Genomic DNA, 15,014 nt, shown 5'->3' on the forward strand with positions numbered 1-15,014 from the left:
CTTTGACAGAGAACCCATCTATGTAAGTGTGACATACTGTAGACCAATACCAAAGTTCTGCTTTGTGTGGGATCTGAGAAGATTGACAAAAAGAACATTGGGGTCACAGATATGACTGGGAAATTAAATTAACACATCAGAACAAGAGAATCCCTTTAAACTGGAGATGTTAGACAGAGAAAGTTTATGCTGCAGTTTTAGCTGAATGTTTTAATAGAGCAAAACAGATTTCAGAGAAACAATCTGCTGGACTTGAGAGGTTAAGTATGAGGATGCAAACAGAGGCTTCAGGCAAAGATGGCACCCAGTCTGGTGCCTGTAGCATTTGGACTGCAGTGACTGAGAAGGGAAAGAACATTGGAGATGTGATGCTTGGAGGTAGAAAGTTTAACAATCTCTGTTGAATTTCTGCAGGTTATCAACAGCCATGAGAAGATACTGGAGAATGAGAGAGTTGCCCTGATTTTGCAGAATGACTCAGTAATGTTTGTAATTATTTAGGGAAGAAAAGAAAGAACTTTTGCAAGCATGGCCCAGGAGGTTATCTATAAGAGTTAGTCTGGCCAGCAAATTGGTTCAGTTGACAGTGGCTTTGATAATAAGCCTAATATGATAGTAATTGCTCCTCTTGGAGTAAACCTATAACAAAGAGAGGGGAGAAGGTGAGGAGGATGAGGGCTAAGTATCCAGAGTCACATCTTAAGTAGTGGTTGGCTAGCACTGCATTATAAACAATTTGTGAGGCCATTGGAAAGTGGTGGATAGCTGGTGCGCAAATCCACTGCTTCTCTGTATCCATGTACAGGTCAGCAAGTATGGGTTCGTAAGGGTCTAGAATGAATTCTGAGGACTTCTGGGTCCATATGTTTGGGGATCACTGCTTTTAGCCTCTAGTGGTGGTATTAACTTTCATAGGTGTTTTAGTTCTAATTAACTGGGTTTTTTTTTCTTTTTACCACTCACAGTTATCTCTAAATTGCTTTTGGTAGAACAAAACATTGTTCTTGGAAAATTATCTCATGGATTAGTTTAGGGATTGATTTGTATTGCACTGTTTTTTGACTGAGTCAGACTTAATCCAAGCAGGCTTTTCATTCCCATAGCTGGAAGAATCAACTATAGATTTAGATTTCTTGAGGCAAGCTGTAAAGCCACTTTGGCCTGAGGTTGAAGTCAAACTAAAAGCTACAAAGCAGCATTCTTTGAAATGAGGACCCTTCTGAGTCTCAAGTTTTCCATTTGCATAGTAGAACTTTGCTACTTATTTTTTTCCACAAAGCTTTAGCAGAGGTTATTGCAATTCAGAAGGTGTTTGTGAGCAAAATGATTAGAGCCTTAAGCCTACTGAACAATTTTATTTTTCCCCCAAATATCTGTTGTTCTGGTTTGGTTTTCTTTTTGCATCAAAATTTATATACAGGTTGCATCTGAAAAGAGGTGGAGTATATTTAATGACATTAACATCTTCAGCTGCCTTTTGAATCTGTAGCTTGAAAAGTTCTCTTCCTCTGCAAAATACAAAGCAGAGGAGTTCAAAACCAAGGGACCTCAACTATGTGTTCAAGCAGGGTCTGAATGAGACTTTAAATTGAGGACACTTTTTTCAGTAGTCAAGCTGAGGATTTTTAGGTAAAATGCAGCAACATAATTCAGATGTTGAATGACAGATGGCTTCCCCTTTAGAAAGAGAGTTCTGCATCTGAGAATGCCTAGTAATATCTCCCCCCAAAAAGAGCTAGTATGATGAAGGATGAGTTACAAGTATGCAGTGATATGAGTTAGAACAACTGCTGTGTCTGTAGTAAGAAGCAGGGCTCTCCAACTTCATTGGGCTGGAGCTCATGTGGCTGCCACAGTTAGGGCTTGCTTAGCTTGTCCATTCTAAAACCCCGCTGTTTTAAATTGCTCTTAATTCCCCAAAGCTTATGCCTGCTGGGTTAAAGTTAGTGCCAAACCAGATGAAACCAAATTAAATTTGCTGAAGGAATTTCTGGAAGGCAAGGTGCAGTCTGCTACATGGTAGTTAATGCTAGATTTGCTGTGGCTGAATGGTTGAGGATTTGATGACTGTAGTCTCTACAAAAGGCTTTTAAAAAGCTCATCCTACTATCTTGTGCTGAGCTAAAGGAAAGAGGACTGTGTGGCTGTGCTAACCAGGAATGGTTAAACTATAAATTGAGAATGTTCAAACTATAAATGGTGAATGGTTCTGCTTATATCATCTCCAGTCCTCTGAGCATTTTCAAATATATGTAGTGTACACACAGGAACCAGTTGATGAGCTTTTAAGTGCCTGTCACTCAACTACTTCATTTACAAATGAGTTCTGAAGTATTTCTACTTTGCTTTTTGGTTCTGTTCCTTTCTAGCTGCTTGGTTTCTTGCATCCCAGTACCAAACAGTGGCCTTATTGGACCTGCTGGCATCTTTACTACTAAGTGGAGTACAGTTGTATTGCTTTTTGAGGGGCTCTGCAAGACACTGTGCTCTACACACAAATATGCATTGCTCATTATCATGCTTCCCCCTGCACATGCAAGGAAGTGCTTTCCTCCATGCTGAAAGGCCAGCCTCTCCCCATGTGTCCAGGGAGTTTCCTCTCCAAAGTTTGGATAGTTAAACAGGTCTCCTTTCATGATATTTCAGCAGAGTAGTCTTTGGAAGTAGATGGAATAGTACCTGTTCCATAATTACACAGTCTTGCCAGGAGCTGTGCAATTACACTTATGAGAATGAAGTCTGGGCTGTTGGAAACTTTCACTGTGGTTCAGCTGAGGATGATAATCCCCTGTGTCACTATGGTTGTGTTGTATGTGTTTCCTATGATTTAGAGATCTCTTTATCATTTCGTATTTGTTTAAATAGACTTTTGAGCAGAGAAAAAGGACATTGATTTATCTTGGTGAATTATGGATTGGAATTTCCTCTTTATTTTATATATATATATATATATATATATATATATAAGCCCCTTTTGTGTCCTCACCTATTGTTGATCTACTCTGATCTGTCAAGCTGTGGACCAAACTTCTTTAGGGAAATTAGGAAGTTCTGGTCTAGGTAACTCCTTCCCTGTTTGACGATATCAAACTTTTTGAATGGGACCAGTCTTTTTTCATCTCCAACTTCCAAACCACCCATCTAAATGTAATCATGGCTGTAAAATTCGCATGTGATAGCATCAAGCAGAGGAATGACCCCTGGCATTTCCATGAGAAAGAGAAGGCCTTGTCGATCTTTCAAAGCACTGCTGCTTTATCAGGGATATTTGGAGGCTGCCCTACCATCTCTGAGGAAACCAAGTTGAAGATCAAGGGCAGCTTGTAAGTTATGAAATTGGAAAAATGACTGGGAAGCAGGCAAGCCAAGGTCCCTACTCCTTGCAGTAGGTATTTGGATGTGTCTAGTGGACACTCTGAAGGAAATGGGAGCTTTGGTATTTGTGATCTTCCTGCTTAGCCATTCAGCTGCTCTTCAGATGTAGATGGTCACTCCTTGTTCCAGCTGTCGTCCTGGCTCAGAGAGCAGGAACTACAGTAGTCACAGCTTTCCCAGATGTTGAAAGCTGCAGTTCCCTAAAGGAGCATATGCATGTGCATATTCCTTACTTCCCAAAAGTCACTCTGGGATCCACGTTTCATCAACTGCAGCAGGCCACAAAATGGGAATTTGGAGAGCAAAGTACTGCTCGAGTTTTCTCCTGTGCAGTGTGACAGCATGTTAGGTGCTGGGCAGCCAAAACATGTGGGCAGTGGGGCTTGCCCTGCTTTTGTGAGGATGAGAAAAGACACTTAACAATGGTAACTAAGGAGAACATCATTGAGCAGCTTGTAATGAAGGGAAAACAGATTTGCTGGCAGTAGTTGTGGGGTTGTGAGATGGAGTGGGGTTAATACTTTGCATTTGATTAGAGAATGAGATACTTCCCAGCTGAAACCTGAAAGTGCTGGCACGTGGGAGCAAGATGAAGGAAGAAGGTTGCCTGTTTAAAAGCTCTTTGCCCTATGTCCTTGCGCCGATCATCTTCTATCCTAGAAATTCTGACAAATTTCACATCACCCCTTTGGCAAGGTCTCAGGTGCTTAATGGCCTTTGGCCAATACCATGAATGAGCATCGTTAGAGTACCAACCACCAACTCGCACACCACAGCCATGAACAAAGATTTTGGTAGACCCTGATATCTTCCCGAGTCACTCCTTTTTCATAGGTTTTTTTCCCATCTCCTACAGCTTGTGGAGAGACCTTGCAAGACTCAACAGGTAATTTCTCAGCCCCTGGCTTTCCAAATGGCTACCCCTCCTATTCCCACTGTGTCTGGAGAATCTCGGTGACCCCAGGGGAGAAGGTAGGTGCCACACCAACACAAGGAGTACTCTGCATTTCTTTCATGTGTTTTTTTGTCTGTGATGACAATGTTAGTAGCTGCCAGAAGATCTCTGTATACCTGGGGTGCAGAGATGGAGCCTGGAAAGGCTCCTGAGCACTGTTGCTGTGTGCTGAGAGATGGAGTCAGGAATACACAATCCTGAGGACAAAAGAGATAATGCTGGAGCAGAGCCCCCTCATAGGTCTGGGCTGTGTATTGATCTCTGATCCTGCCTCTTAGTTCAAGGCTGAATACTGCCTGAAGATTCCTGCCACCTGCTATCTCCAGCTGAGCTCACCTTTCAAAGCCAGGTGCGAGTCAAATGAATTAGATAAAATGTGCTGGCCATCTGGGCTCCTTAAGGGACCCGAGGAGCCATGAATTACGTCTGTGGCCTGCCCCTATCACACAGGCATAATGTCCCTGTCAGGGAACTCCCAGTACCCCCCTTGAAATGCCAAGCCCCACTGTGTGTCAATCACCCACCCTGTCCACCTTCTTCTCAGCTACTTTTATTTTACTGATCTTCCTGTAGAAATGAAATCTTTCCTTAATCCAGTAACATCAGCCCTTCAGGCCTTTCATGCCATACCAGGCTGCAGGAATGTGCAGCCCAGCATGGGAGTTCCTTGGCAGAGTGATTTTGCTGAGGACCACCCTCGACACAAGCTGAAGACTTGGACAAAAAAAGCGCAGAATTCATTCATTTTGCAACAGCTGCCTGGCTCCAGGACCTGGTTCTGTTACCTGAAATCCCAGTTCCATGCCATGCTGAGCTCCGGCCATCAGCTGCAGGGAGAGAGAGCGTCGCTGAGGCAGGAGGGCCAAGAGCCGTCTAGGTTTGGAAACTGTGACACTGCGAGTTTTGTGGTGTGAATCACACTGTAAACTCTCCCTTTGCTTCTCAGCTGCTTCAGAAGAGTTGTGTTGGGGAGGACCCAGCATCTCGATGCTGAACCACTAATATTAAAAAAGGAAATAAACAATTAATTTCATATTAAATGCTTCAACATAACTGTTTAATCAAATGCATCAATTGGAACAAAGTAGCATTGTAGCACTGAGGTATTAGCTGAGAACAGATATTGGGCTGGTAGCATTCTTCTGAATAGAAACAGAAAAATGTTCTTTTGCTACCCAAAATCAGAAAACTGCAAAAGCGTGAAAAAAGTGAATGACGTCATTGGAGACTGCACTGTGCACACCCAGCCAGGACTTTGGGGGGAGAACATCTATTTTAGTCTAACGACATTTCTGTGCCAGACTATGGATGTAAATGCATATATGGGTAAAATCTTGTGAGGAAAAAAATACAAGTGCACCCTATGAAATTACCTGCGTAGGACCAGACCAAGGCCTATGATCCATGTTGCAGAGGAAGGAGACCAAAGTAATAACATTTTAATGCTAAGCTCTGCTTAGTAAAGCCACTGAACGCAATTTTATCGTGGTGATGGTGTGAGTCTGATTGTCAGAATGTGGAATCTCATCAGCAAAGTTAGATCTTTCTTACAGGTGTCATTTATATAAGGGTATAAACCCCAAATGTGTGTTTTGTGACAGTGTCTTTCTCTATTATGTTCACATTACTCAAAACCAAACATTCGGTTTTTAATTTGAAAAATCCAAACTGTGCTTTTTTTAAGTAGCATTTTTGTAACTGAGGAGCATTGATTTTGAATTACAGGACTGATTGCAAAGAGTTATCTGCTGTCATGTACTGTCATGGTTTCATTAAAATAACCTTGAGAAACCTTTATTTTTTGAGGAAAGCTGACGTACAAATCCCACCAACTGTCCAGCTATCTTTTCCTGCATACTCACTTAAGCAGCACTGTAGCAGAGATGAAATAGAATTTGTAGTCTTCTTTTTAAAGTAGCTCCCTCTCCAAAGAGAAATATATACTCTCTCCTTTCAGATTATGTTAAATTTCACCTCAATGGACCTATTTAAAAGTCGCCTTTGCTGGTATGATTATGTGGAGGTGCGTGATGGCTACTGGAGGAAGGCTCCATTATTGGGTGAGTATCTGTTTTGTTTGAAATGCATTTCGTCTATTCTTCTTGATGCTTTGGGGAGTGGGCAGGGAAGACAAACAGAAATAAACCTTCCTTTACCTGGAAGGACCCTACGTCCAGCCAATGCACTGGCCATCCCTTAATGTCTCCATCTAGGGATATTTGTCTGCTGTATTCACTCCAAATGATCCATGCTCCAAGCCCTTTGGTAGCAAAGATTTTATTCCTTCCTTTTTCAGCTTGAGAAATGATGCAGAGAGTGAAGTGAGTCAGGACCCCTGGCTAGGACTAAAAATGTGGTCTCTGGAGTTTTATTATTGCTCCCAAGACCAGGGTGGAGCTGTCAGGCAGTCAGAACGAAGCAGCTGTACTAAAGCTTCTTACCAAAACTCTTGCAATTATTTCTCAAGTATTTGTGTTTACAAATGCACAGTACTCTATACTTTGAGCCTCTGTACTCCTAGCAAGGAACTTGCTAGACCGTGCCTAGGGTGTAAAACTGTGCAGGGACTCTGCTCTGCTCCTGCTCCCAACTCCAAAAGATCTCTAAGAAGTGCAGCTCCTCTATATTCTCCCTATTCCTCTGCCTCCTGCTATTGTAACTGCAAGTCATCTGTCACCCTGAGTTGTTCTGGAGTCCCACCTACTTTGTCACTGACTCTGATCCTGGCTTAATTCCCTAATCCTAGTGTCCCAAACATGTAAAATGCTACTCTGCAAACAGCCCCTTCTCCCTGAAAGGAAAGAAGCAATTGGGTTATGTAGCATCCCCAGCTGTGTTAGAGGGACTGTGCCCCGTGCTGCAGCACAGGACTGGGGCAGTAAGCATTGGATCAGAGGGTTTAGGAAGGTTTGGGTGCTCTCTTTGACCCCAGTGGACATCCTAGCCCTGGTACCAGGTGAGGTGTTGAGGCTGAAGTGGTGCTGCTCTCCATGTTTCTGTGGGCCTACCTTTCAGTGCAGCTGGCAGTCAGCTTTACTGCTTCCTGCCTGTTTTGGATTTGGCAGCATTTACTGCTGTTCTCTGCTGCACAGGTGCCAGGTAACATTGCTCCAGCAGCTGCAACTTAGCTCCTTGTTATTTTTTTTCTGCCGAGTAATTTAAAGGTATTTCAGAAGCCAAGGACCTCCCTGTCCCCCTAGTGCAGGTGGACTTGGGAGCATTTCCATCTGGAAGGAGACGCTGCATGAGTGGTCATGGCTCCCGCATGGGGCTGAGCCCATGAAATTAGCTCAGAAGAGGCAGACAGACAGCAGTTCAGCAGGGGGTGGGGAGGAGGATTAGTGTGAATTGTGAAAGCATGAGCTTCTTGTGGAGAGAAAAAATACATGTGTGCTGCATATTTTCCCAGGGAAGTGTGTGAAAACCCAGCCTTTAAATGGTGTATAACTTTTTATGAATGGGCCCTTTATCACACTCTGAGGAGCTTGCTCATTCTCGTTCCTCATCTGCTTTTCCTCTTCTTGACACTCTTGTTAAACTCCAAGTCTAAATCCAGGAGGCAGTTGCTCAGTGACCCTAGAGGAAGGAGCTTTGCACCGCTGATGCTGTTTTAGCATGCCCTGTGGGAGTGGAAATGGGAGATGGTATTGATACGCTGAGGGGCTGTCACACTGCCCAAACAGCACTGAGCAGCTTGGGGGCACAGTAATAATTGAGTAAAGCTAAGTCCAAGATAATACTTGGATGGGTGACTTTTCAAGATAAAAAAGTTGGTAGTGAAACTACTGTTCCCAGCCAGGTAAATGGGAACTAAGGTATCTTGCAGGTAAGGCATTAACCCATTTTTTACCCGGTGGGGGGTGTTTAAAGATGCCTTTGCCTGGTGTTGAAAGCCCAGGATCCCTATCACCAGTGTCCTGACTGAATTCAACCTGAAGAACTGCTCTCTGCCTCTGTCAAACTCCCACTGGGATTCAGTTGGATGGGGTGCCAAGACCATGTTGAATTCAGTGTATAGCCCTGCTGGTGTCCGCTGTAGTGAAAAACCATATTTGTGCTGTGCAAGCTGCTGTCCCAAGTGCAAGTTCCTGACTGTATGTGCATACTTGGTACTTGCTCTGTTTCTGTGAGGACTGTCTGGCTTGAATAGGTAGAGGAGCACCAAACTGTGGTTGTTGATGCTGTATCTGCAGCTGTTCTGTTTCAAGAATCATCCTTGATGGCAGAATTTGGGTATTTGCCAGTGCTGGTGCATGCCAGAGAGCTTAGAGCTGGGGCAACCATGGAGCAAAAAGGCTTTTGGTCTCTTGGGATTAAATGACTGCAGGACCTTAACTGTGAGGAGCTGAGCAGAGAATTAGATAAGGGGATTTTTTTCTCATCAGCATGGCCATGTCTTGCCCTTGGTTTGATTTGGACAGTTTGCTCTTGGGTGCAAAATGCGGAAGGAGTTTCCAAGGCCTAGAAGGTGGAAAGGACGTTCCCTACTGTCACATCTGTAGAAGGACGGGAGATAGTTCCCCACTACTGAAGCTGATTTTCTCAGTTATGTGATCAAAACTTGAGCCATTTTAAATTTACCAGGGCAGTAGAGGCTTCATTTGTGACTACTGGATTCTGCTCATAGCTGAAGAGAACTTTCATTCATTTAACAGTTAAAAAGAATATGAATTAATGGGGGGGACACAGAAACTTATTCAAAAGCGCAAGTGATGGGAATGAAAGGGTGTTTTCCACAAGCACAGCTCCTTTAACCACAGACTCTTTGCTTCCTGGAGCCACAGGTGCATGTTACACTGTGCTGCCCATCAGCCAGGAGGTTATGGAGATCCTGATTGTCTCTTTCCTGCCTTGTAGGTAGATTTTGTGGTGACAAGATTCCTGAACCAGTAATATCCACGGACAGCAGGCTATGGATCGAGTTCCGGAGCAGCAGTAACATCCTGGGCAAAGGCTTCTTTGTGGTCTATGAAGGTATAGCCCTTAGCTAGAAGTCTGTCACATTGTATGGAGCAGGCAGAACAGGATGCAGGGCGTTGATGGGATCAGCAGGAGTTCTGCTGCACTGTGTGGTTAGATACAGCCATGCTCTTGTTTTTATGGGAATTGGCAGTTTTTGTGGGTTGTTTCAGTAGACAAGGCATGGATCTTCCAACAAGATCATCACATTTTGCGGGGCACAACAGGATAGCAACAAGAAGGAGTAGCTTCCATATGTAGGCCAGGCTCTGTTTGCTCTAACCAGCCCCTGCAAGTAGCAGTGCACAGTATAGCAGGAGTTTTTTTCACTATTTTAACAGGCGAAGTTCTGTTTGGAACCATACATTTTATATCACTTAATACAACTTGTCTTGAGACGTTATTTCTTTCTTGGGAGTTGTTTTGCATTTTTTTTAATCTCCTTCAAATGCAAAGATTGTTCTTTTGTTTCTCCCTTTTATATTTTACTTAGAGAAGATTGGAAATTAGTATGTCAGGTACTTTAGAAACTTGCATGGCACTGGGATAATGAAACCACTTCAGAGAAGGAGCAGTACTGCCACAGTCACTACAAATCAGTAACATCCCTCTTCCATGTATGCTTTTTTTTTTACAATAATGATTCTAAAATTTATTAAAAGCCTTCATTATTCTCTGGGCAACAGGCATTTTCTTAGAAGTACAATGTTGTCAACAGTATTGAGGTTGACTGTGTTGGTACCGACATTGCATCATCTTCTTTCTTCAGTCACAGGAACAAGTATGATGCTGGAATCCCAGTGCCCAAGTGTCCAATAAACTCATGAATAATGATACTAACAGAGGGAAGTGAAGCAAACATGGGACTGTTGGGGAAGTGCAAATAAAGCCCATGAGGATTTCACAGCAATATGGGGCTAACAAATCTGTTTCACAGGACAAATATCTGCTTTCTGCAGGAATTGTTGCCCCAGAGACAGAGGTAGCTTGCCTGATTTTTTTTTTTTTACTATGTCTCCTGAAAAGCAGCTGTTGCCTGGACCATGTGGTTTGTAACATCCCTTTTATGGTAGTTTGCTGGAATTAGAAGTGATCAAACTGTGTATACAACATCATGCTTCGTATTGCTGAATGCTCTTGGAGAAAAATAATGTTTGCATTGGCTACATTCCAAAGTCACTTTGCAAAGTGACATTCTTTTCTCTTGATAATTTCCCATATTTCCTGTTGATAAATAAATGATCCCTAAAGGCTCAATAAATATGAGCAATACTTGCTTTGCCTTACTTTTGAATAGAGCAACTGGAAGTAGAATGTGCATCTAGTGGTCAAACAAACTCCAACTGTTCATATTTTCCTCTTCAAGACTTGCTTTTTATATAAACCTTTCCTGCAAGAAATTTCCCATTGGAAAGGAATGAAATCTATGGCTATGCCTGAGGGCAAACACAGAGTATGACTGGTGTAAACCAGCTTGTACTACAGAAATAGTGATGGCACATTGCATGGTTCTTTTCTTACCTCAGCCTCCTCTAGTCAGAGCAGCCTGCAGTGAGATTATCTGCATCTCTCTATATAATTCATTTGTTGAAATAGGAGATTTTCAAATTTTTTTTCTTAATCCCTGTTTCCCTGTAAAGCAAGTTCTGGTAATGGCTTGTTTCTTTCCTCCATTGTCAGGTGGCTTGCTCAGCTGTTTTGTGACTTCTGTGCTTAGGCAATAAAGGTAATTTTTATGTCCAGGAGGGATTGCCAATAAATGTTTAATTTTCTATCAATTTTTGTCCAAAATATTTCTGTGTTGCTGTTAGTTCCTCTTTTTCTATTGAACTCCTCCCTCACATACTAAAAAAAACCAAAATGGGTTTTAGCATTGCTTCTCTGTCTTCTGCTTTAGTGAGAAGGCATGTAACTGCTCATGCATCTGAACTTTGCTGGAAGCTTTGTAGGTGAGGACTGATTTTTGGATTTGGATTCCTCTGAGTCTTAGCCCTAAAGTTTTCAGAAGATGCAAGGAAAGAGACAGAAGCATGTAGCCACATGATGGTAGAATTACTTGATACTAAATGACAGTTAATATAGTGAAAGTGTCCTCTTAGTTCAGTCATTTTGTCCTTGTTCTTTCATAAGATTCAAGATGGGAAGATGTTGGCAGTTTTGCCCTACAGCACTGCTGGCAGTCCCAAATTTGTCATCATTATTGCCTTCTCAGGCTCTGTCAGCAGATGTTTTTTCCATTTAGCAATGAGGCTTTTCCAAGTATAGTTGATGCTCAGCTGAATTTCAGTGTGAACTGCAGTGGATGGAGAAAATATTATTTGTTGACTGTCAGTTTTATGGCTCTTAAAAAAATAGTCAGTTCTCTGCTCTTGTAGTCTTTCTATTAGGTGGGAGAGACAGTTCTTTCAAGAGTCCCTCAGAGCTTCTCTCAAGCACCACTTGTAACTCTGAATGTACAAACTCAAACTGCAATCTAAATTGTGCTCTGCAGTACCACATCTCTTGTACTTACTGCTGGTGCTTTTTGTTTGCTTGACTTTGAACACAGCCAAAACATTCAAATGTCTTTTGTAGACATGTGTGTCATGCATCCATCATGGGGTAATACAGGTTTTAGGCTGTTATATTACTTTAATTTCTTACGTAGTCTTGCAGACAATTCTGTTGAACTGCTGTGGTCCTTGAGGTCTCGACCAGTTTTGTATTAAAGTATATTTTCATTAAATTTTCTGTTCTTCGTCTTTAAACTTACTCATTCTCACATTTGGCACTGAAAGTTGCACAGCAGTCAGCTTGGTGGTCAAGTGGTGAACAGCTCGACTTGTGCTTGTTAATATTGCCACCGTGTGGCTGGATTAGATTTGCAACTTTGTTCGGTTTTTGTCAACTTTTCTTGGTTCTTAGTTCTGGTAGCAGGTTTCAAGCAGATATGAAGGCAATCAGGAGTATGAAACACACAAATTCATAAACATTCTCTGTCCCATTGATTTCACCTTCTAAGGACGTTGGCACAGCAAGACAGGAAACACTGTCACTAAAACAAGATGTTAAATTTGTAAAAATTTCCATGACTTGTGTGTTGCTTTTGTATAACAAGTGGTATTGATACAGATTTGAATGAGGGGCAGGCATAACCTACGGGGAAACCTGCAATCTTGTGTTTTTGCTGTTTCTTTTTTATGAAGCTATTTGTGGTGGAGAAATTCACAAAGATGCTGGTCAGATCCAATCTCCCAATTATCCAGATGACTACAGACCTTCCAAAGAATGCATCTGGAAGATCACAGTTTCTGAGGGTTTTCACATAGGAATCACATTCCAAGCCTTTGAGGTGAGAAATGTCGTTGTGTATTGTGTTACAGATACTATTTTGCCTCTGTAGGTCCTTTTAAGTTAAGAACAAAGTGGCTTAAAGAATAATTTTTTTAAAATCTTTTTACTACTTCAGAATATCATTTCTTCTCACCAGAAGTTTGCTCAGAGATTTTGAAGCCAGGTTTAAAATATGATGAGTTTTCAAAAACTGTTACTTTAGACAAAAATAATTAGAAGGGACTCAAAAGTTTTGGTGGTGTTAAATAGGAACTGATGAGTCCTTAAATTTTCATTCTTGTCAAATGAAAGTAAATGGTCACAATCTAGGCAAAAAACTCTTTTTGGTGTCACTGGGACTTGGCAGATTGAAGAGTGTGACTCCCCAAAGAAATATCATGTTCCCAGATGGCAGACAGGTTTTGAAGAACTCACAAAAGGTTTTCTCCTATTGGTTATAGGATGTCTTAAACTCTTAGCAAGGTTCCCAGTGGTCTGTCTCTGAGAACAGATGTATAAGTCACAGATAGGAGTAGACAGGACCTTCTGTCCCATAGGCTGTTGTGTCTTGGATACACTTACCGTGCTTGTCCTGTAAAGGGCTGATACCACTGGCTCCTAACTGTGACCCCACAGCTATTCCTGGAACCTTTGTTTTCTGTGGTTGTTCTGATCTCTTTCTTACAGCTTCTCACGGTAAAGCAGTTTCTAGATAGTCAGGGCCTGGGTTTCACTGGAGGATAGCCATGAAATAGCAGTAGAACTGAGGTGTGCCTAGACTTGAATGCAATTTCAACTGCAGGAGAGCTCAGTGGCAGCCATGAGGCAAGTACCTCGTTGTAGCCAGTTGTTTGGGAAGCTCATACCTGGCCAGTGTCTCTGGGCAGCTGGCCTGGCTTGAACTTGTACTAGCAAGGTACAGGCACACGCTTTTCCTGTTGCAGATTGAATGGCACGACGCATGCTCTTATGACTACCTGGAGATCCGGGATGGCCTCACTGAACACAGCCCACTCATCGGCCACTTCTGTGGCTACGAGAAGCCAGATGACATCAAATCCAGCTCAAACAAAGTGTGGATGAAGTTTGCATCTGATGCAACCATCAATAAAGCAGGCTTTGCAGCAAATTTCTTTAAAGGTATGTGATCTAGTACCTCTCACAGTCAAACCTGGGTACAATTCATCCCTTAAACTACTGCCATCTCCAAATGATGAGTTATCATTGTATCTCCTTGCCGTTAAGAGCTGTTAGATTTGTCTGTGCAACTGCCAATATCAAATTTTTATTCAAATTGCTTTGAGAGTGCAGAGGGGTTTGATACTGCAGCATGAACATCACCTCCCTGATTAAGACAGAAAGAAAGTCTGCTGCGCCAGTATCAGCACAGGCACTAACACCTGGTGTGGTAGAGTTGGACAGAACATCACCTCCATTTAGCCATGCCAGGGGACACTGACATTTTCAAATAAGGTACTAATACTGCACAAAGGGTATTAAAAACAGCTCACTGCTTAACTTCTCTTCCAAAAGAAGCCTCTGGAGAGATGATAAATCTAAATGCAAGTAGAGTCCCAGAAAAAAAATCTGAGTGCTTTAGGAGAGAAATATGTTCCTAAACAGAAATTCTCTTCAGGGAGATGTCAATAAGACTCAGATTTATTTTTCTTTTTAAGATCTGGTCCTTTACCAGCATCCTGGTACCTTGATAGAGGCAAGAACCAAGTATCTAACCACTTGAGAAAATACCTGCAGGACTGCTGCAAGGTAGACAGTCATGTTTCTCTTTGGTTCAGTGACAGTTCTACAGAAATAATAGCTGTAATGCCAATATTTGGATTGCAAAAGTCCTTTATTTATTTTTGCTTTAACTTTCGTCTTGTGGTAAGAGTGTCATGGTCCATTTAGATTTCTCAAATTTGCAGGAGAATATGCTCTGTGAATTGAACTTAAGCTTATGAGTTCATTAAGAAATACAACAAACAAACATGTCAGTGCTCAATCCCCTTTGTTCAGACTAGTCTATCACATGAATTTACACTGGCAAATATTGTGATGTTTAATTCCAGTCCCTGAACAATTTGCACGTGTCTAGACTTCTTGTTTAAATTTTTTCAGGTTCCATTAAAACACAGAGAATACTTCTTTCTGAAGACATTCTGGCTTCTTTCAGGAGGGAACAGTGCAGGCTGACTGTGGCAGAGATGTCTTTCAAGGGTCAGCACTACATGGAGACACAACATGGAGTCATTCTCCAGAATCTGAGGTTCTCTTGCAAGTTTGTAGGGGCTGAAAGTTATACACTTGAACCTGAGGTGCTTTCCTTTTGATACAGATAGTGAGAAATAAATTTATTTCCTTTTTTTAATGTAAAAATGTGTAAACACGCACACTAGTACAATTGCAGACACAG

At 42.1% G+C, this 15,014-nt stretch overlaps 1 protein-coding gene across 4 annotated transcripts in view; it reads left to right on the forward strand.

Annotated features, from left to right (window-relative positions):
• The window catches only part of TLL2 (tolloid like 2), a 95,819-nt gene that overhangs the window by 66,110 nt on the left and 14,695 nt on the right, over positions 1-15,014 (forward strand). For all 4 annotated transcript variants that reach the window (XM_071563967.1, XM_071563968.1, XM_071563969.1 and 1 more), the window contains 5 exons: positions 4,232-4,347; positions 6,288-6,390; positions 9,188-9,304; positions 12,475-12,620; positions 13,546-13,741. In XM_071563967.1, coding sequence (XP_071420068.1) covers positions 4,232-4,347; positions 6,288-6,390; positions 9,188-9,304; positions 12,475-12,620; positions 13,546-13,741 — 678 coding nt within the window. The remainder of the gene's footprint in view (positions 1-4,231; positions 4,348-6,287; positions 6,391-9,187; positions 9,305-12,474; positions 12,621-13,545; positions 13,742-15,014) is intronic.

The sequence above is a fragment of the Pithys albifrons genome, chromosome 9, assembly GCF_047495875.1.
Source record: "Pithys albifrons albifrons isolate INPA30051 chromosome 9, PitAlb_v1, whole genome shotgun sequence".
NCBI classification, from domain to species: Eukaryota; Metazoa; Chordata; class Aves; order Passeriformes; family Thamnophilidae; genus Pithys; species Pithys albifrons.